The 22,352-nt window shown below is 55.9% G+C and overlaps 1 protein-coding gene and 1 long non-coding RNA gene across 4 annotated transcripts; both read left to right on the top strand.

The window, feature by feature from the left end:
- The first annotated feature begins 713 nt into the window (after positions 1 to 713).
- Positions 714 to 21,255, top strand: HNRNPL (heterogeneous nuclear ribonucleoprotein L). 2 transcript variants are annotated; one of them, XR_010351707.1, is made up of 14 exons: positions 714 to 985; positions 2,321 to 2,439; positions 3,368 to 3,605; positions 4,515 to 4,600; positions 5,578 to 5,674; positions 5,959 to 6,031; positions 12,244 to 12,325; positions 13,510 to 13,581; positions 14,820 to 15,115; positions 16,135 to 16,256; positions 17,012 to 17,213; positions 18,150 to 18,207; positions 18,769 to 18,864; positions 20,022 to 20,091. XR_010351707.1 is itself a non-coding variant. In XM_064402153.1 (13 exons), the coding sequence occupies exons 1-13, from the start codon at positions 749 to 751 to the stop codon at positions 20,078 to 20,080; spliced, it is 1,755 nt and encodes a 584-aa protein (XP_064258223.1). In that variant the 5' UTR covers positions 715 to 748; the 3' UTR covers positions 20,081 to 21,255. The 2 variants fall into 2 exon arrangements, 1 of the variants encoding a protein (XP_064258223.1); XM_064402153.1 differs by lacking the exon at positions 12,244 to 12,325 and having other exon boundaries at positions 715 to 985; positions 20,022 to 21,255.
- Positions 6,085 to 10,756, top strand: LOC135288761 (uncharacterized). Of its 2 annotated transcripts, none has more exons than XR_010351708.1 (2): positions 6,085 to 6,312; positions 6,380 to 10,756. It is a non-coding gene; the product is annotated as an uncharacterized LOC135288761 (long non-coding RNA). The 2 variants fall into 2 exon arrangements; XR_010351709.1 differs by having other exon boundaries at positions 6,086 to 6,196.
- Positions 21,256 to 22,352: the final 1,097 nt, after the last annotated feature.

Raw genomic sequence — 22,352 nt, forward strand, 5'->3', positions numbered from 1 at the left:
GGCTTGTGGCCAATGAGTGCGAGGGGGCGGGGTCGAAATAAGGTGAGGAGGGAGTGCGCCCCCGTGCGGGCGGGAGGACCAGTGCTCCCAGTTCCCCCAGTGCCCTCCCAGTTCCCCCCAGTGCCCTCCCAGTTACCCCAGTGCCCTCCCAGTAGCTCCTGCACTAACTCTGAGGAGCGGGGAACGTCCCACAGGCCCCGCGCCGGCCAATCCCAAGCAAAACCACCAGCAAATCGACCAATCAGAGCGCGGCGCTGAGGGCGTGGGCGTTGATTGACGTACAGCTCAGCCAATGAGGGAGCGGCGTGCCCGGTGGGCCAGAGCAGAGGCCGGGGCTCCTCGAGCTGAGCCAATGGCGGCCGGACGATGTTGATCGACGTCTCGTGGCGGCAATGGCGGGGGCGCCGCGGCCGAAGGGCGCTGTGGGAAGAGGGAGGCGGGATCTGCGGGTTGGGCAAGAAGAAGGGCGGGGTCTCGCCCTGATAGGCAACCGCTCCTCCAATCAGCGCGGTGGGCGGGCAGACCATTTATCAGTGCGACCAATGGTATTCGCAGGATGGCGCTGATGGGCAGCTCAGCTGACCAATAGGCGCTGGGTTTTATCTATGACCGAGCAAATCACAACGGCGTGCGGCGTCGCGGGTGTGGCGGGAACGGCGTCAGCCAATGGGATGCCCGGATCGCCTTGATTGACGCGTGGGCGGGCCAATGGGGGCGTGTCGTGGGCGGGACGGCGGAGCGGGGCGCCATGTCGCGGCGGCGGTGGCGCGGCCCTCAGGGCGCCGAAGGTGGCGGGCGCGGAGCCGACATGGGGAAGATGGCTACGGGCGGCGGCGGCGGCGGTTCCGGCCGATATTACGGCGGAGGTGGCGGCAGCGAAGGCGGGAGAGCCCCTAAACGCCTGAAAACCGAGAGCGCGGAGGCGCCGCCTCATGGGTCCGGCGGGCCGGGGGGCGCGGGCGGCGGGGCCGGAGCGGGAGGATCGGTGAGAGCCGGGGGAGAGCGGGGAAGGGGCTTGGTGTGGGGAGCGGGGGCAGAACAGCTCCTTGAGGAGGGGAAGGACGCTGTGAGGGGGGTAAAAATGGCGGTAGAGGCTAAAGTTGGGGAAAAGAGCTCCTGTGAGGGGGCGAAAATGGCGGGAAGGGCTGAGGGGGGTTAAAGAGCCCCTGTGAGGGGAAAAAAATGGCGGGAAGGGCTGAGGGGGCGTAGGAGATCCTCATAAAAGATTAAAAGGAGCTGAGGAGGGGGAAAAAAATTGTGTGAGGGGGGAAATTGTGGGGAGCGGGGTTCTGAGGGGACAAACATGGCGGGAAGGGCTGAGGGGGGTAAAAGATCCCGTTTGAGGGGTAAATATTGGGCGGTAGATACTGAGGGGGGTAAAAGATTTTCTGTGAGGGTATAAATATTGAGGGGCGGTAAAAGATTCCCTTTAAGTGTTTTGAGAGGAAGTAAAAAGTTTGCTCTGAGGTGTTAAATACTGGGGGGTAAATACTGAGGGAGGATGAAAGATTTCTGTGGGAGTAAATGTAGAGGAAGAGAAACGTTGGGGGAAATATTGGGCGTAAATAGAGGTTAAGGTTATTTATGAAGGAATAAATACTAGAAGTAAATATTGGAGATTAAGTACTGGGGAATGGAAAAATATATTTTTTGTGGAAGTGAGGGGTAAACATTGGGGGGTAAATACTGAGTGGGGGCAGATATTTTGATTGCAAAAAGTTTAAATTTAAGGGGTGTAGGGATCCCATTTCTACTCGGCCTGGCCCCAGAGCTGCGGGGTTGGGGGTGTCCCCAAGCCCTCAGTGTCCCCAAACCCAGCGGGGTTGTCCCCAAACCCAACAGAGGTGTCCCCAAGCCTACCAGGGATGTCCCCAAACTCAGGGGGAATGTCCCCAGCCCCACAGGGATGTCCCCAGCCCCACAGGGATGTCCCCAAACCCATCAGGGACGTCCCCAGCCCCACAGGGAGGTCCCCAGCCCCTCAGGGATTTCCCCCAGCCCCTCAGGGACGTCCCCAGCCCCACAGGGATGTCCCCACACCCATCAGGGACAGTCCCCAGCCCCACAGGGACAGTCCCCAGCCCCACAGGGATTTCCCCCAGCCCCACAGGGACGCCCCCAGCCCCTCAGGGATGTCCCCCAGCCCCACAGGGACAGTCCCCAGCCCCACAGGGATGTCCCCAGCCCCACAGGGGTGTCCCCAGCCCCACAGGGACGTCCCCAGCCCCACGGGGACGTCCCCAGCCCCACAGGGATGCCCCCAGCCCCACAGGGACGTCCCCAGCCCGGCAGGGGTGTCCCCAAGGCTCGGTGTCCCCAGGAGAACTACGAGGACCCGCACAAGACGCCGGCGTCGCCCGTGGTTCACATCCGCGGCCTCATCGACGGCATCGTGGAGGCCGACCTGGTGGAGGCGCTGCAGGAGTTCGGGCCCATCAGGTGGGGACACGGGGACACCGGAGGGGACACTGGGGGACACCGGGGACACCGGGGACACTGGGCACAGCGGGAGACAGTTTGCTGGGGACACTGAGGACACCAACGTGGGGACATGGGGACACCGGATTGGTGACACCACAGGGTGAAGCCACCACGGTGACCGTGTTCCCCCTGTCCCAGCTACGTGGCGGTGATTTCAGGGGTTGGTGACACCACGGAGTGATGCCACCACGAGGTGACATCACCATGGTGACCGTGTTCCCCTGTTCCACCACGTGGTGGTGATGTCTGGGGTTGGTGTCACCACAGGGTGATGCCACCAAAGGGTGCCAACACCACAGTGACCGTGTCCCCTGTCCCAGCACGTGGTGGTGATGTCAGGGGTTGGTGACACCACGGAGTGATGCCACCACGAGGTGACATCACCGTGGTGACCATGTCCCCCTGTCCCAGCTACATGGTGGTGACACCATGGGTTGGTGACACCACAGGGTGATGCCACCACGAGGTGCCACCACCACGCTGACCGTGTCCCCCCCTGTCCCAGCACATGGTGGTGACGCCATGGGTTGGTGACACCACAGGGTGATGCCACCATGAGGTGCCACCACCACGGTGACCGTGTTCCCTGTCCCAGCACATGGTGGTGACGCCATGGGTTGGTGACACCACAGGGTGATGCCACCATGAGGTGCCACCACCACGGTGACCGTGTTCCCTGTCCCAGCACATGGTGGTGACACCATGGGTTGGTGACACCACAGGGTGATGCCACCACGAGGTGCCACCACCACGCTGACCGTGTCCCCCCTGTCCCAGCTACGTGGTGGTGATGCCAGGGGTTGGTGTCACCATGGAGTGATGCCACCACGGGGTGATGCCACCACGAGGTGCCACCACCCACGCTGACCGTGTCTGTCTGTCCCAGCTACGTGGTGGTGATGCCAAAGAAGCGGCAGGCCCTGGTGGAGTTCGAGGACATCCTGGGCGCCTGCAACGCCGTCAACTACGCGGCCGACAACCAGATCTACTTCGCCGGCCACCCCGCCTTCGTCAACTACTCCACCAGCCAGAAGATCTCGCGGCCCGGCGACAGCGACGACGCGCGCGGCGTCAACAACGTGCTGCTCTTCACCATCCTCAACCCCATCTACTCCATCACCACGGTGAGGGGTGTTTTATTGGGATTTATTGGGATTTATTGGGATTTTACTGGCATTTATGGGGTTTTATTGGAGTTTTATTGGGATTTATTAGGGTTTTATTGGGGATTTATTGGGGTTTGGGGTCACCGACAACGTGCTGCTCTTCACCATCCTCAACCCCATCTACTCCATCACCACGGTGGGTTTTGGGGTGTCCTACCTTCATTTTGGGGTTCTTGGGCTTTAGCTTTGGGGTCCCAGGTGGATTTTGGGTCCTGGGCTGTATTTTTGGATCCTGGGCTGTATTTTTGGGGTCCCAGGTGGGTTTTTGGGGTCTTTTCTTAGTTTTCAGGGTCCCAGGTGGGTATTTGGGATCCTGGCCTGTATTTTTTGGGTTCTGGGCTGTAATTTTGGGGTCCTGGGCAGTATTTTTGGGGTCCTGGGCTGTAGTTTTGGATCCTGGGCTGTATTTTTGGGGTCCCAGGTGGGTTTTTGGGGTCTTTTCTTAGTTTTCAGGGTCCCAGGTGGGTATTTGGGATCCTGGCCTGTATTTTTTGGGTTCTGGGCTGTAATTTTGGGGTCCTGGGCTGTATTTTGGGGTCCCAGGTTGGTTTTTGGGGTCTTTTGTTAGTTTTCAGGGTCCCAGGTGGGTATTTGGGATCCTGGCCTGTATTTTTTGGGTTCTGGGCTGTAATTTTGGGGTCCTGGGCAGTATTTTTGGGGTCCTGGGCTGTAGTTTTGGGTCCTGGGCTGTATTTTGGGGTCCCAGGTTGGTTTTTGGGGTCTTTTGTTAGTTTTCAGGGTCCCAGGTGGGTATTTGGGGTCCTGGGCTGTATTTTTGGGGTCCTGGGCTGTAGTTTTTGGGTCCTGGGCTGCATTTTGGGGTCCCGGGTGGGTTTTGGGGTGCCCCTGACCCCCGTGTCCCCCCAGGACGTGCTGTACACCATCTGCAACCCGTGCGGGCCGGTGCAGCGCATCGTCATCTTCCGCAAGAACGGCGTGCAGGCCATGGTGGAATATCCCACACACAGAATTTGGGGGATTTGGGGTTTTTGGGGGGGTCCCCGAAATCCCAGTGCCCCCAGTTCCCTCGGGAATGGGGGTCCAGGGGGGCTGAGCTCCCCTAAATAGCTCAGGTGGCCTCACTCCCCTCAGGTTACAAAAACCCCCAGGTTCCCTCAGGAATTCCCAAAATCCAGTTGGGAGTTTTCTGAAATCCCGTCAGGAATTTCCCCAAATCCCGTCTGGAATTCCCCAAATCCCGTCTGGAATTCCCCAAATCCCATCAGGAATTTCCCCAAATCCTGTCAGGGATTCCCAAAATCCCATTGGGAATTCCCCCAGCCAAAATCCCATCAGGAATTCCCCAAAATCCCATCAGGAATTCCTCCAATCCCATTGGGAATACCCCCAATCCCAAATCCCATCAGGAGATCCCCAAATCCCATTGGGACTTCCCCCAAATCCTTCCTGGAATTCCCCCAAATCCCATTGGGAATTGCCTCAAGTCCTGTCAGGGATTCCTCCAATCCCATTGGGAATTCCCCCAAATCCTGTCTGGAATTCCTCCAATCCCATTGGGAATTCTCCCAGTCCCAAATCCCATCAGGAGATCCCCAAATCCCATCGGGAATTCCCCCAATTCCTGTCAGGAATTCTTCCAATCCCAAATCCCATCAGGACTTCCCCAAATCCGATTGGGAATTCCCCCAAATCTTTGTCAGGAATTCCCGAAATCCCATTGGGAATTGCCCCAGTCCCAAATCCCATCAGGAATTCCCCAAATCCCGTCAGGAATTTCCCCAAATCCCGTCAGAAATTTCCCCAAATCCCGTCAGGAATTTCCCCAAATCCTGTCAGGAATTCCTCAATCCTATTGGGAATTGCCCCAATCCCAAATCCCTCAGGAGTTCCCAAATCCCTCGGGAATTGCCCCAAATCCCTCGGGAATTGCCCCAAACCCCAGGGTTTGTTCTCCTTGACCCCGGGGCACGTTCGACTCGGTGCAGAGCGCGCAGCGCGCCAAGGCCTCGCTCAACGGCGCCGACATCTACTCGGGGTGCTGCACCCTCAAGATCGAGTACGCCAAGGTGGGCACACCTGGGACACACCTGGAACACACCTGGGACAGCTGGGGACAGCTGGAGACAGCTGGGCACACCTGGGGACACAGCTGGAGGCAGCTGGGGACACACCTGAGGCACATCTGGGGACAGCTGGGACACACCTGGGCACACCTGGGGACAGCTGGGACACACCTGGGGACAGCTGGGACACACCTGGGCACACCTGGGGACACAGCTGGGGGTACCTGGGCACACCTGAGGGTACCTGGGCCCAGGTGGGCAGGTGCCAACCCCCCCTGCCCCCCCAGCCCAGCCGCCTGAACGTGTTCAAGAACGACCAGGACACCTGGGACTACACCAACCCCAACCTGAGCGGGACAGGTAAGGGGGCGGGCTCACCTGGCCAGGTGGGCACCAGGGAGGGAGGGGCCACGAGCTTTGGGGAGGATCCCTGGGATTGGGGGGGTTGGAAAGGGGGGAGGGGCCATTGCTTTCCCACTTGGAGCCTGGGGGGTGGCACACCTGGATGGGTGACACACCTGAGAGGTGACACACCTGAGAAGTGACACACCTGGAGAGGGGTCACACCTGGCAGATGACACACACCAGGGGGTGTGACACACCTGAGAAGTGACACATGTGGAGAGGGACACACCTGGATGGTGACACACCTGAGAAGTGACACACCTGAGAGGGATCATACCTGGAGAGGGACACACACCTGGAGAGGTGACACACCTGAGAAGTGACACACCTGAGAGGTGACACACCTGAATGGATGACACACCTGGAGAGAGGGTGACACATCTGGAGAGGGGTCACACCCAGAGAGGTGACACACATAGAGAGGTGATACACCTGGTTGGGTGACACACCTGAGAAGTGACACACCTGAGTGGTGACACACCTGGAGAGGAGTCACACCTGGAGAGGTGACACACCTGAGAGGGTGACACACCTGGAGAGAGGGTGACACACCTGGTGCAGTTAAAACATGGAGGGAGAGCCCCAAATTTCCCATTTGCTTCCCAAGTCCAATTGCTCCCCCCCATTTTGGGGTTATTTTGGGTTTTTTTGGGACATTCCCACATTTCTGGGGGCCCAGTTCCAGGTTGGGGAGCAATGGCACACAGCTGGGGGGTCCTTCCCAAAATTTGGTGGTCCCAGGGAGTCCTTCCCAAAATTTGGGGATCTGTCCCAAAATTTGGGGGTTCCAGGGAGTCCTTCCCGAAACTGGGGGTCCTTCCCCAAAATTGGGGGTTTCCAAGGATCCTTCCTAAAATTTGAGGATCTTTCCCAAAATTGGGAGGTCCCAGGGATCCTTCCCAAAATTTGAGGATCTTTCCCAAAATTGGGAGGTCCCAGGGAGTCCTTCCCAAAATTTGGGGATCTGTCCCAAAAAAGGAAGGTTCCAGGAATCCTTCCCAAAAACTGAGGGTCCTTCCCAAAAACTTGGGGCCAAGGAGGGTTTGGATTCAGCCTCACCTCCTCTTCCTCCTCCTCCTTTTCCTCCTCCTCCTCCTCCCACCCTTACTCCACACGGGGCGGGGTCCGAGCAACCCCCAAAAAATCAAAATCCAGGAGAAAAAACCCACCAAAACCCAAAAAAACTCCCCCCAAAAAAAATCACCACCACCAGCAGGACCCCCCGGCGAGGGACACGGACACATCCCAGGAGCATTTTTTGGGAATTCTATCTTTTCCAAGGCACAATTTGGGTGAATTTTAGGATTTCTGTCAACATCAGCACAATCCAAGAACATTTCATGGGAATTCTCTCATTTCCAAGGCACAAACTCGGTGGTTTTTGGGAATTCTCTCAACATCAACACAACCCAGGAGCATTTCATGGGAATTTTTTCACTTCCAAGGCACAATTTGGGGGAATTTTAGGAATTTCAACACCGTCAACACAACCCAGGAGCATTTCATGGGAATTCTTTCATTTCCAAGGCACAAAACTTGATGGTTTTTAGGATTTCAGCAACATCCACACAATCCAAGAGCATTTTTATGAATTCTCTCCTTTCCAAGGCACAGTTTGGGTGAATTTTAGGAATTTCAGCACCATCAACACACTCCAAGAACATTTCATGGGAATTTTGGCACATCCAAGGCACAAAACCCGGTGGGTTTTTAGGATTTCAGCACCATCAACACAACCCAAGAGCATTTCATGGGAATTCTTTCATTTCCAAGGCACAAAACTTGATGGTTTTTAGGTTTTCAGCAACATGGACACAACCCAGGAGCATTTCATGGGAATTTTGGCACCTCCAAGGCACAATTTGGGGGAATTTAGGAATTCATCAACACAACCCAGGAGCGTTTCATGGGAATTCTGGCACTCCCAAAGCACAATTTGGGGGAAATTTAGAATTCATCAGCACAATCCAAGAGCATTTCTTAGGAATTCTCTCGTTTCCAAGGCACAATTTGGGGGAATTTTAGGATTTCTGTCAACATCAACACAACCCAAGAGCGTTTCATGGGAATTCTTTCACTTCCAAGGCACAATTTGGGTGAATTTAGGAATTCTTCACCACAACCCAAGAGCATTTAATGAGAATTCTCCCATTTCCAAGGCACAAAACTTGGTGGTTTTTAGGATTTCAGCACCATCAACACAACCCAGGAGCATTTAATGGGAATTTTTTCACTTCCAAGGCACAATTTGGGTGAATTTTAAGATTTCAGCAACATTGTCACAACCCAAGAACATTTCATGGGAATTCTTTCATTTCCAAGGCATAAGACTTGGTGATTTTTAGGAATTCTTCACCATGGACACATCCCAAGAGCATTTTTTAGGAATTCTCTCATTTCCAAGGCACAAACCCAGTGTTTTTTGGGAATTCTCTCAACATCAACACAACCCAGGAGCATTTCATGGAATTCTTTCATTTCCAAGGCACAAAACTTGGTGATTTTTAGGAATTCTTCACCATGGACACATCCCAAGAGCATTTCATAGGAATTCTCTCGTTTCTAAGGCACAAAACTTGATGTTTTTTAGGATTTCTCTCAACATCAACACAACCCAGGAGCATTTCTTAGGAATTTTCTCATTTCCAAGGCACAAAACTTGGTGGTTTTTAGGATTTCAGCACCATGGACACACTCCAAGAACATTTCATGGGAATTTTGGCACTTCCAAGGCACAAAACCTGATGGTTTTTTTAGGATTTCTCTCAACATCAACACAACCCAGGAGCATTCCATGGGAATTTTCTCATTTCCAAGGCACAAACTCAGTGGGTTTTAGGATTTCAGCAACATGGACACACTCCAAGAACATTTCATGGGAATTCTTTCATTTCCAAGGGCACGAGACCTGGTGATTTTTAGGAATTCTTCACCACGGACACATCCCAAGAGCATTTTTTTAGGAATTCTTGCATTTCCACAGCACAAATCCCGGTGGTTTTTAGGATTTCAACACTATCAACACAACCCAGGAGCATTTGATGGGATTTCTCCCATTTCCAAGGCACAAAACACAGTGGTTTATGGGAATTCTCTCAACATCAACACAAGCCAAGAGCGTTTTTTTAAGGAATTCTCTCATTTCCAAGGCACCGTTTGGGCAAATTTTAGGAATTTTCTCAACATCAACACAACCCAAGAATATTTTTTTAGGAATTCTCTCATTTCCAAGACACAAATCTTGATGGTTTTTAGGATTTCAGCAGCATCAGCACAACCCAAGAACATTTCATGGGAATTTTGGCACCTCCAAAGCACAATTTGGGCAAATTTAGGAATTCATCAACACAACCTGAGAGCAATTCTTAGGAATTCTCTCATTTCCAAGGCACAAAACTTGATGGTTTTTAGGATTTCAGCAACATGGACACAATCCAAGAGCATTTAATGGGAATTTTGGCACTTCCAAGGCACAATTTGGGGGAATTTAGGAATTCATCAACACAACCCTGGAGCATTTAATGAGAATTCCCTCATTTCCAAGGCACAGTTTGGGTGAATTTTAGGAATTCTTTCCTTTCCAAGACCTGATTTCGGGGTTTTTAGGAATTCTCTCCCTTCCCAGGTCATCTCCTTGAGGTTTTTTAGGAACTTCCTCACCACTCTTGATGTTCCAAGACCATTTTTGGTGGTTTTTGGAATTCTCTTCCACCCCAGACCATTTTTTGATGGTTTTGGGAATTCTGTCACTCGGAAGACAAGATCCCAGAGTTTTTAGGAACTCTTTTCTCTTCCATGACAAAATTTCAGGGATTTTAGGAACTCTTCTCCTTCCATTACTCAATTCAGTGTTTTTAGGAACTCTTCTTCATTCCACGCCACAACTCAGTGGTTTTGGGACCACCCAAGGCCCTTTTTGGTGGTTTCAGGACCTCTCCTGATCATCCCCGAGGTGCCGCCACCTCCCAAAAACACCAAACCCACCAAATCCGGGCTGGGGGGGCCCAAACCCCCAGGAACATTCCAGAAACATCCCAAGGAACATTCCAGGAACATTCAAGAACACCCAGGAACGTTCCAAGAAAAATTCCAGCAACACCCCCAGGAACGTTCCACCAACACCTCCAAGAACATTCCAGGAACATTCCAGCAACACTCCCAGGAACATTCCAGAACACTCCCAGGAACATTCCTGGAACACCTCAGGAACATTCCAAGAACATTCCAGCAACAACCCAAAGAACATTCCAGGAACATCCCAAAGAACATTCCAGAAACACCCCCAGGAACACCATAAGGAACATTCCAGCAACACCTCCAAGAACATTCCAGGAACACCTCCAAGAACATTCCAGGAACACCCCAAGGAACATTCCAGGAACACTTTCAAGAACATTCCAATAATATTCCAGCAACACCCTGAGGAACATTCCAGAAATACCTTCAGCAACACTCCCAGGAACATTCCAAGGAACATTCTAGCAACAACCCAAAGACATTCCAGGAACATCCCAAAGAACATTCCAGAAACACCCCCAGGAACACCATAAGGAACATTCCAGGAATATTCCAGCAACACCCCAAGGAACGTTCCAGGAAAACTCCCAGGAACATTCCAGGAACGCTCCGGGAATGTTCCAGGAGTACACCAAGGAATGTTCCAGAAACACCTCAGGAACGTTCCAAGGAACGTTCCAGCAACACACCAGGAGCACCTCAAGGAATGTTCCAGGAACATTCCAGAAACACCCCCAAGAACACACTTGAGAACATTCCAAGGAATATTCCAGCAACACCTCAAGGAACATTCCAAGAACATTCCAGAAACATTCTGGAAACACCCAAGGAACATTCCAAGAAAACTCCCAGGAACATTCCAGAAACACCTCCAAGAACATTTCAGGAACATCCCAAGGAACATTCCAGAAACACCTTCAGCAACACCCCAAGAACATTCCAGAAACACCTCAGGAACATTCCAGAAACACTTTCAAGAACGTTCCAGAAACAGTTCCAGGACCACGCCGAGAACATTCCAGAAACACCTCCAGGAACATTCCAGAAACACTTTCAAGAACATTCCAGAACACTCCAGGAACATTCCAAGAACATCTCAGGAACATCCCGAGAACATTCCAGAAACACCTCCAAGAACATTCCAGAAACACTTTCAAGAACACTCGAGAGTACTCCAGGAACATTGCGAGAACATTCCAGCAACACCCCAAGAACATTTCAGGAACATTCCAAGGAACATTCCAGAAACACTTCCAGGAACATTCCAGAAACACTTTCAAGAACATTCCAGAAACACCTGCAAGAACACCCCAAGGAACATTCCAGGAACATTCCAGAACACCTCAGGAACATTCCAAGGAACATTCCAGAGACACTTCCAGGAGCAGCCCCATCCCCGGGGCTCCTTGGGGTGCCATGGCTGAGGTTGGGCGCCGTTTCGAGGCCATTTCTGGCCATTTTGGGGCCGTTTGTGGCAGTTCTGGGGCCATTTCTGGCCGTTTTGGGGCCATTTTGGCTGTTCCGGGACCGTTTCTGGCCGTTCTGTGGCCATTTCTGGCCATTTCGGAGCCATTTTGGTCCGTTCTGGGCTGTTTTGGGCCGTTTGTGGCCGTTTTGGGCCGTTACAGGGCTGTTTCTGGCCGTTTCGGTGCCATGTCGGGGCCGTTTTGGGCAGTTTCGAAGCCGTTTCTGTCCATTTTGGGGCCGTTTCTGTCCATTTGGGTGCCGTTTCGGTGCCGTGTCGGTGCCGTTTTTGGCCGTTCTGTGGCCATTTTGGGACCGTTTCTCTCAGTTCGGAGCCGTTTGTGGCCGTTTCAGTGCCGTTCCGGGGCCGTTTTGGGGCCATTTCTGTCCATTCTGTGGCCGTTTCGGTGCCGTTTCTGTCCGTCTCATGGCCGTTTCAGAGCCGTTTGTGGCATTTTGGGCCGTTTCTGTCGGTTTCGTGGCCGTTTCGGAGCCGTTTTGGGCCGTTTCTGCCGTTTCGGAGCCGTTTTGGGCGTTTGTGGCCATTTCGTGGCCGTTTCTGAGCGTTTTGGGCCGTTTCTGGCCGTTTCGGTGCCGTTTGTGGCCATTTCGTGGCCGTTTTGGCCGTTTCGGTGCCGCTCCGGGGCCGGTGCTGACCGCGGTGGTGACTGTCGCCTGTGCCGCAGGGCCGGGGGCGCTGGGAGCCGCCGCGGGTAAGGAGCAGCCCCCCAGGAGGGGCCCCCAGGACTTTTTTGCCCCCCCGGATCTGTGAGTAGCCCCTTTCGTCTCCTTCTCCTCCCTTGGCCCTTTTCCGCCTCTTTTCCACCCAAAACCCAACGGTGCAGAAATCCCCAGGAGGGAGGAATCGACCAAAGCGTCCAGATCTGAACCCGGTCCTGGCCCCGCCCCCCCAGCGCCGTGGGGGGTTCATTAGCAGCCCTAATTAGTGATTTGGTAATAAGCTAAAGTGAACTATAATTGGGGATTAATTAGCTAAAGTGAATTATAATTAGTAAATAGTTAATTAGCTAAATTAATTGTAAGTGGGGACTAGTTAGTTCAAATGAACTATAATTGGGGATTGATTAATTAATTAGCTAAAATTAATAAATTGGTGGTTGACTAGTTACAACAATTGATTGTAATTAGCGATTAATTACCCAAAATGAATTATCATTAATGATTCATTAGCTAAAGTTACATAAATTAATAAATTTGTGATTAATTAATCAGCTAAAATTAATCATAATTAGCAATTACTGAGCTAAGATTAAATAAATTATTAAATTGATTAGCTCCTTAGCTGAAATGAATTATAACTAATGATTAATTAGTTAGCTAAAACTAAATGTATTAATAAATTGGTGATTAACTACTCCTCTAAATAAATTGTAAGTAGTGATTAATTAATTAGCTAAAATTAAGTAAACTAATAAATTGGGAGATTAATCACTTAGCTAAAATGAATTATAACTAATGATTAATCAACTAGCTAAAATGAATTGTGTGTAGTGATTAATTAAGGTGAATTGTAATTAGTGATTAATTGATTAGGTAAAGTTGCATACATTAATATGTAATTGATGTAATCAGTTAATAAATATGTAATTAGTAATTAATCAGTGATTAATTAGCTAAAGTTAATTATAACATTGGTGATTAATTAGCTAAAATGGCTTAGTAAATTGGTGGTTCATTGATTAGCTAAAATTAAATAAATTGATACATTAATGATTCATTAATTAGCTGGGTAATTACCGGCCCGAGCGCTCTTTGTGCTCATTAACGACTTTGTGCTCATTAACGACTTTGGGATTCCCCCACCACCTCCGGGAGGGCCCCAAATCCCTCATTGGGGGGGGGGGTGGGGGGAGGGGTCTGGGGACCCTCTGGGGGACCCTCAGCCCCTCCCCCACCCGTGTGTGACCCCCCTCCCCTCCCCCCCCCCACAGGAGACCCCGGCGGGAACCCCAACAAACGGCAGCGGCAGCCGCCCCTGCTGGGAGACCACCCGGCCGAGTATGGTAGGGGGCTTCGGGGGACTTGGGGGGCTGGGGACACCCCCTTGGGGGGGCTTTGGGGGGCTTTGGGGAACCCCAACAAACGGCAGCGGCAGCCGCCCCTGCTGGGAGACCACCCGGCCGAGTGTGGTAGGGGGCTTCGGGGGGCTTTGGGGGGGGCTTTGGGGGGGCTTTGGGGTACCCCTGGGGGGCTGGGAGACCACCCTGCTGAGTATGGTAGGGGGCTTTGAGTACCTTTTGGGGGGCTTTGGGGGGCTTTGGGGAACCCCAACAAACGGCAGCGGCAGCCGCCCCTGCTGGGAGACCACCCGGCCGAGTATGGTAGGGGGCTTGGGGGGGCTTTGGGGGCTACCACCACGGCCACTACCACCATGAGGGTTACAGCCCCCTCCCCAATTCAGGATCTCCCCTCACCCTGGGGGTCTCTCCCCATTTTGGGGGTCCCTCTGACCCCTCTCTCCCCCTCCCCAGGAGGTCCCCACGGTGGCTACCACCACAACCAGGGCTACAGCCCCCTCCCCAATTTAGGGTCCCCCTCACCCCAGGGTAGGGCTGTGACCCTGGGCGTCTCTCCCCCCAATTTGGGGTCTCTCTCCCCCCATTTTGGGGTCTCTCCCCCCAATTTGGGGTCTCCCCTCACCCTGGGGGTCTCTCTCTCTGTTTTGGGGTCTCTCTCCCCTCACCCTGGGGGTCTCTCCCCTCACCCTAGGGGTCTCTCTCCCCAGTTTGGGGTCTCTCTCTCCCCCTCCCCAGGAGGTCCCCACGGTGGCTACCACCACGGCCACTACCACAATGAGGGTTACAGCCCCCTCCCCAATTTAGAGTACCCCTCACCGCAGGGTAGTGCTGTGACCCTGGGGGTCTCTCTCCCCCCATTTTGGGGTCTCTCTCCCCAATTTGGGGTCTCTCTCTCCCCTCCCCAGGAGGGCCCCACGGTGGCTACCACCACGGCCACTACCACAGTGAGGGTTACAGCCCCCTCCCCAATTTGGGGTCTCCCCTCACCCTGGGGGTCTCTCTCTCTGTTTTGGGGTCTCTCTCCCCTCACCCTGGGGGGTCTATCCCCTCACCCTGGGGGTCTCTCCCCCCATTTTGGGGTCTCTCTCCCCAGTTTGGGGTCTCTCTCTCCCCCTCCCCAGGAGGTCCCCACGGTGGCTACCACCACGGCCACTACCACAATGAGGGTTACAGCCCCCTCCCCAATTTGGGGGTCCCCCTGACCCCTCTTTTACCCCCCCCAGGAGGTCCCCACGGCGGCTACCACCACGGCCACTACCACGACGACGGGGGCTACGGGCCCCCTCCCCCGCACTACGAGGGCCGGCGCATGGGGCCCCCCCCGGTGGGGGGTGGGCACCGCCGGGGTCCCGGCCGCTACGGCCCCCAGTACGGGCACCCCCCGCCGCCGCCGCCGCCGCCCCCCGACTACGGCCCGCACGCCGACTCGCCCGTGCTGATGGTGTACGGCCTGGACCAGGCCAAGATGAACTGCGACCGCGTCTTCAACGTCTTCTGCCTCTACGGCAACGTCGAGAAGGTGGGTGGGGGTCCTAAAGGGGGTTTGGGGGGGTCCTAGAGGGGGTTTGGGGGGGTTTGAGGGGGTTATTCCCTGGGCTGGACCAGGCCAAGATGAACTGCGACAGGGTGTTCAACGTCTTCTGCCTCTACGGCAACGTCGAAAAGGTGGGCGGGGGGTCCTGAGGGAGTTTGGGGGGTCCTAGAGGGGGTTTGGGGGGGATTTGGGGGGGATTCATGGCAGTTTGGGGGGGTTTGGGTGGGATTTGGGGGGTCCTGGGTGGGGCTGGACCAGGCCAAGATGAACTGTGACAGGGTGTTCAACGTCTTCTGCCTCTACGGCAACGTCGAGAAGGTGGGCGGGGGTCCCGGGGGGGTTTGGGGGGTCCTAGAGGGGGTTTGGGGGGGATTTGGGGGGGATTCATGGCAGTTTGGGGGGGGTTTGGGTGGGATTTGGGGGGTCCTGGGTGGGGCTGGACCAGGCCAAGATGAACTGCGACCTTGTGTTCAATGTGTTCTGCCTCTATGGCAACGTCGAGAAGGTGGGCGGGGGTCCTAGAGGGCGTTGGGGGGTCCTGGAGGAGGTTTGGGGGGTCCGGAAGGGGTTTGGGGGGGTCCTGGGGGGATTCGCGGCATTCCTGCAGGAGGTCTGTCTCTGGTGTCCCCCCCCATCCCTGTCCTTGTCTCACCTGTCCCTGTCCCCTCACCTGTCTGTGTCTCACCTGTCCCAGGTGAAGTTCATGAAGAGCCAGCCGGGTGTGGCCACTGCCCCTCACCTGTCCCTGTCCCAGTGTCCCTGTGTCCCTCACCTGTCCCAGTGTCAGTCACATGTCCCTCACCTGTCCCAGTGTCCCTCACCTGTCTGTGTCTCACCTGCGCAGGTGAAGTTCATGAAGAGCCAGCCGGGCGTGGCCACTGCCCCTCACCTGTCCCTGTCCCAGTGTCCCTCACGTGTCCCTCACCTGTCCCACCTGTCTCACCTGTCCCAGTGTCCCTCACCTGTCTCACCTGTCCCATCTCACCTGTCTCTCACCTGTGCAGGTGAAGTTCATGAAGAGCAAGCCGGGCGCGGCCATGGTGGAGATGGCCGACGGCTACGCCGTGGACCGCGCCATCACCCACCTCAACAACAACTTCATGTTCGGCCAGAAGCTCAACGTCTGGTGGGATTTTGGGGGAATTTGGGGGGATTTGGGGAATTTGGGGGGTCCCTGGGAAATCTGAGGGGTCCCTCAGTGATTTTGGGGGGATTTTTGGGGGGATTTTGGGGGTCCCAAGCTCCTCTCTTCCATCACCCACCTCAACAACAACTTCATGTTCAGCCAGAAGCTCCATGGCTGGTGGGATTTTGGGGCATTTTGGGGGAATTTGGGGAATTTTGGAGGTCCCTGAGAGATTTTGGGGGGTCCCTGAGTCATTTTTGTGGGATTTTTGGGGGTCCCAACCCCATTTTTTCACCGTTTCTCCCCATTTTTTCACCGTTTCTCCCCATTTTTTCACCGTTTTTCCCCGTTTTTTCACCGTTTTTCCCGTTTTTTTCCCCATATCCCCTCTCCAGTGTCTCCAAGCAGCACGCCATCATGCCCGACCAGTCCTGCAGTGGTTTTGGGGTGGATTTTTGGTTTTTTTTGGCATTTCTAACCCATTTTTTCACCATTTCTCCCCGTTTTTCACCGGTTTTCTCCATTTTTTCACCGTTTTTTCACCGTTTCTCCCCATTTCTCCCCTCCCCAGTGTCTCGAAGCAGCACGCCCTCATGCCCGGGCAGTCCTACGGGCTTTATAGAGATTTCTGGAGTGGTTTTGGGGTGGATTTTTGGCGTTTCTGACCCGTTTTTCCCCATTTTTTCACCGTTTCTCTCAATTTTTTCCCCGTTTTTTCCCGTTTTTTCACCGTTTCTCCCCATTTCTCCCCGCAGTGTGTCCAAGCAGCACGCCATCATGCCCGGGCAGTCCTACGGGCTGGAGGACGGCTCGTGCAGCTACAAGGATTTCAGCGGCTCGCGCAACAATCGCTTCTCGACGCCCGAGCAGGCGGCCAAGAACCGCATCCAGCACCCCAGCAACGTGCTGCACTTCTTCAACGCGCCGCTCGACGTCACCGAGGACAACTTCTACGAGGTGGGGCTGCCTTCGGCCTCGGCGCCATCCTCATCATCATCAGCAACCTCCCCTTCATCACCCTCAGCCTCCTCATCCTGCCCTTCATCCTCCTCTTCATCATCTCTAACCCTGATCCTATCCCCATCCCCATCCCTCGACGTCACCCAGGACAACCTCTGTGAGGTGGGGGCTGCCTTCGGCCTCGGTGCCATCCTCATCCTCCTCATCATCCTCCCCTTCATCCTCATCCTCCCCTTCATCATCCTCAGCCTCCTCATCCTCCCCTTCATCCTCCTGTTTCATCATCGTTCTCATCCTCTTCATCCTCCTCTTCATCATCCCCAACCCCATCCCTCGACGTCACCCAGGACAGCTTCTACGAGGTGGGGCTGCCTTCGGCCTCGGCAGCGCCATCATCATCATCATCATTCTCATCCTCCCAGCCTCATCCTCCTCCTCCTCAGCCCCTTCCGCATCTTCCTCTTTATCCTCCTCTTCATCCTCATCTTCCTCATCCTCCTCCTTCCCAACCCCAAACAGCCCCAAACCCCCCCAAAATCCCCTTCCCCACCCCCGAAACCCCCATCCAGCCCCCCCAAATCCCCCTCCTGACCCCCCAAAGACCCCCAGACCCCTCCCCATGCCCCCTGACCCCCCCAGCCCCCTAAATCCCCCTCCTGACCCCCCCAGCCCCCCAAACACCCCCAAATCCCCTCCTGACCCCCCCAGACCCCTCCCCATCTCCCCAAACACCCCCAAATCCCCCTTCCCACCCCCCCAAGCCCCGTCCCCACACCCCCTGACCCCCTGAATGCCCCTCAAATCCCCCTCCTGACCCCCCCAAAGACCCCCAGACCCCTCCCCAAGCACCGTGACCCCCCCAAATCCCCCTCCTGACCCCCCCCGAAGACCCCCAGCCCCCCCCCCCAGCCCCTGACCCCCATCTCTCCCCAGATCTGTGACGAGCTCGGGGTCAAGCGCCCGTCCTCGGTCAAGGTGTTCTCGGGCAAGAGTGAGTCTGGGGGCTTCGGGGGGGCTGGGGGGCTTTGGGGGGGTCAGGGAGGGGTTCAGGGGGTCAGGGTGGTCTGGGGGAGGGGGCTTTGGGGGGGGTCAGGGTGGGGGTTTGCAATTTGGGGGGTGTTTGGGGGGTCTGGGGTGGCTGGGGAGGGGGCTTGGGGGGGTCAGGGAGGGGTTTAGGGGGTCAGGGTGGTCTAGGGAGGGGGCTTGGGGGGGTTGTGGGTTTGGGGGGGTCAGGGGGGATTTGGGGGTGGGGAAGGGGTTGGGGGGGTCAGGGGGGTCTTTGGGGGTGATTTGGGGTGGGGAAGGGGTTTGGGGGGATTTGGGGGGGGTCAGGGTGGGGTTGGGGGGGTGGGCAAGGGGTTTCAGGGGGTGTTTGGGGGGGGTCAGGGGGGATTTGGGGATGTTTGGGGGTCAGAGGGGGGTTTGGGTGGTTTGGGGGGGATTTGGGGTTTGGGGGGGATTTGGGGTGTGGGGGGGGTGTCAGTAAGAATCCCTGACCCCTGGCTGACCCCCGTGACCCCCGTGTGACCCCTGTGTGACCTCTGACCCCCAGGCGAGCGCAGCTCCTCGGGGCTGCTGGAGTGGGACTCCAAGAGCGACGCGCTGGAGACGCTCGGCTTCCTCAACCACTTCCAGATGAAGAACCCCAGTGCGTGCTTCGGCCTCGCCCCCCTCATCATCCTCCTCGTCCTCATCAGCCTCCTGCCCTTCATCCTCATCCTCATCCTCTCCTTCATCCTCAGCCTCATCCTGCCCCTTCATCCTCATCTTCATCCTTATCCTTGCCTCCTCCCCTCATCCTCATCCTGTCCATCCTCCTCTTCATCCTCCTCCTGCCCTTCATCCTCCTCTGTCTCCTCCTCATCCTCCCCTTCATCCTCATCCTGTCCATCCTCCCCTTCATCCTCCTCTGTCTCCTCCTCATCCTCCCCTTCATCCTCATCCCTTCATCATCCTTGTCCATCCTCCCCTTCATCCTCCTCTTCATCCTCAGCCTCCTCCTGCCCTTCATCCTCCTCTGTCTCCTCCTCATCCTCCCCCCATCCCATCCTCATCCTCCCCTTCCTCCTCCTCTTCCTCCTGGGGGGCTGGGGAGGGGTCCTGGGGGGTTTGGGGGGGGGATTTGGGGGGGTTTGGGGGGGTGGGGAGGGGGCTTGGGGGGGGTCAAGGGGGGATTTGGGCGGTCAGGGGGAATTTGGGGAGGGGTCCTGGTGGGTTTGGGGTTTCCAGGGTAATTTGGGGAGGGGTCCCGGTGGGATTTGGGGCTCTGGGGTAATTTGGGGAGGGGGTCCCGGTGGGTTTGGGGTTTCCAGGGTAATTTGGGGAGGGGTCCTGGTGGGTTTTTTGGGTTCCAGGGTAATTTGGGGAGGGGGTCCCGGTGGGTTTTGGGGGCTGCAGGGTAATTTGGGGAGGGGTCCTGGTGGGTTTGGGGTTTCCAGGGTAATTTGGGGAGGGGTCCTGGTGGGTTTTTTTGGGTTCCAGGGTAATTTGGGGAGGGGGTCCTGGGGGGTTTTTTTGGGTTCCAGGGTAATTTGGGGAGGGGTCCTGGGGGGGTTTAGGGGAATTTTGGGGTGTTCCAGGTTAATTTGGGGAGGGGTCCTGAGGGGTTTGAGTGCTCCAGGGTAATTTGGGGAGGGGTCCCGGTGGGTTTGGGGGGGTTTGGGGGCTCCAGGTTTATTTGGGGAGGGGTCCTGCTGGGTTAGGGTGCTCTGGGTAATTTGGGGAGGGGTCCTGGGGGGGTTCAGGGGAATTTTGGGTGTTCCAGGGTAATTTGGGGAGGGGTCCTGACCCGTTTGTGCCCCCCAGACGGGCCCTACCCCTACACGCTCAAGCTCTGCTTCTCCACGGCCCAGCACGCCTCCTGAGACCCCCGGAGAGACCCCCGGGACCCCCCTGAGACCCCCTGGGACCCCCCCCAGGATCCTCAAGATCTGCTCGGGACCCCCCGGGACCCCCAGAATCCCCTCTTGGGACCCCCCCAGAATCCCCCCAAGAACCCCTGGAACCCCCCTGGAGACCCTTAGGGACCCCCTCGGGGACCCCTGGAGACCCCCGGAGAATCCCCCAGGGTCCCCTGGAGACCCCCCCAGGATCAGCCCGGGACCCCCAGGATTCCTTCAGGACCCCCAGAATCCCCCCAAGAACCCCTGGAGACCCCCCAGGACCCCCCTGAGACCCCCAGGATTCCTTCAGGACCCCCTGGGAGTCCCCGGGACCCCCAAGATCTCCCCAGGACCTCCCTGGGGACCCCCCCTGATCAGCCCTGGGACCCCCCTGGAGACCCCCAGGACCCCCCCTGGAACCACCCGGAGACCCCCGGGACCCCCCTGAGACCCCCAGGATTCCTTCAGGACCCACAGAATTCCCCCTGGAGACCCCCGGGACCCCCCCAGGACCCCCAAGATCAGCCCTGGAGACCCCCAGAGCCCCCCTGGGGACCCCTGGAGACCCTGGGACCCCTTTGGGGACCCCCCAGGACCCCCAAAATCCCCCCCCTGGCACCCTCTAGGGACCCCCAGGGACTCCTGGGACCCCCCCGGGACCCCCCTGGGGACCCCCAAGATCAGCCCTGGGACCCCCAGGGACCCCCTGGAACCACCCAGATCCACCTGGGACCCCTCTGGGGACCCCCCTGAGACCCCCAAAACCCCCCCCCAGGAATCCTGGGGACCCCCGGGACCCCCAGGATGACCCCGGGGACCCCCAAAACCCCCCCTGGGACCCCCAGGGACCCCCCAGGATCATCCTGGGGACCCCCAAGATCCCCCCAGGGACCCCCCCGGGACCCCCCAAACCCCCCAGGACCCCCCTGGGACCCCCAAACCCCCCCTGGGACCCCCAGGATCATCCTGGGGACCCCCAAACCCCCCCTGGGACCCCCAGGATCATCCTGGGACCCCCAAGATCCCCCCAGGGACCCCCAAGTTCCCCCCCTGGACCTCTCAGGACCCCCTGGATCCACCCTGGGACCCCCCCTGGAGACCCCCAGGACCCCCAAAACCCCCCAGGGACCCCTTTGGGGACCCCCAAAACCCCCCCTGGACCCCCCAGGGACCCCTGGATCCCCCCTGGGACCCCCCAAACCCCCCCCTGGGACCCCCAAAATCCCCCCCAGGACCCCTCCCCCATTTTTTTAAGGCCAAGGGGGCGCAGACCCCGCCCCTCCCCCCTCTGTCCCCCCCCCCCATTTTTAAGGAGCGGGGTCGGACCCCCCCAGATCCCCTCCCCCACAATAAAGCTCTGTTTGGGAACGGAACCCCGAGAGTTTGGGGGGATTTTGGAGTTTTTGGGACAATTTTGGGTCAGAAATGGGAGGTTTGGGGGGATTTGGGATTTTTTTTTGGGGAAGATTTTTGGGGGGTTTTGAATTTTCGGGATGATTTTGGAGTTTTGGGGAGGTTTTGGGGTTTTTTCGGAAGATTTGTTGGGGTTTTGAGATTTTTTTTGGGACAGTTTTTTGGGTTTTGGGGATTTTTCGGGACAGTTTTGGGTCAGAAATTGGAGGTTTGGGGATTTTGGATTTTTTGGGGGGAAAATTTTGGGGGGGATTTTGAATTTTTGGGACAATTTTGGAGGAGGTTTGGGGAGGTTTTGGGGTTTTTTGAGAATATTTTTTGGGGTTTGGGGATTTTTTTGGGACAATTTTGGGGGGAAAATGGGAGGTTTGGGGAGGTTTTGGGGGATTTGGGATTTTTTTTGGGAACATTTTTGGGGGATTTTGAATTTTTGGGATGTTTTGGAGGAGTTTTGGGGAGGTTTTGGGGTTTTTTGGGAAGATTTTTTGGGGTTTTGGGATTTTTTGGGGACAATTTTGGGGAAATGGGAGGTTTGGGGAGGTTTTGGGGGATTTGGGATTTTTTGGGTGATGATTTTGGGGGGTTCAGGATTTTGGGGAGAATTTGGGAGGTTTGGGGAACGTTTTGGGTTTGTGCTTTTTACTTTTTGGGTGGGTTCAGCGTTTTTTTGGGAAAATTTGGGGGGTTTGGGAGATTTTTGGGGAAGAGTTGGGGGCTTTTTAAAGTTTTTTTGTTATTATTTTGGGGGAGGTTCCAGATTTTGGGGAGAATTTGAGAGATTTTGGGGGATTTGGGATTTTTTGGGAAGATTTTGAGGGGGGTTTTGGGGAAATTCAGGTTT

The sequence above is a fragment of the Passer domesticus genome, chromosome 35 (assembly GCF_036417665.1).
Source record: "Passer domesticus isolate bPasDom1 chromosome 35, bPasDom1.hap1, whole genome shotgun sequence".
Classification (NCBI taxonomy): Eukaryota; Metazoa; Chordata; class Aves; order Passeriformes; family Passeridae; genus Passer; species Passer domesticus.

Coding starts and splice junctions, on each gene's coding strand:
- HNRNPL (XM_064402153.1), top strand. CDS start 749: ATGTCGCGGCGGCGGTGGCGCGGCCCTCAGGGCGCCGAAGGTGGCGGG. Junction 986..2,320: donor GGGCCGGAGCGGGAGGATCG/GTGAGAGCCGGG, acceptor CGGTGTCCCCAG/GAGAACTACGAGGACCCGCA. Junction 2,440..3,367: donor CAGGAGTTCGGGCCCATCAG/GTGGGGACACGG, acceptor TGTCTGTCCCAG/CTACGTGGTGGTGATGCCAA.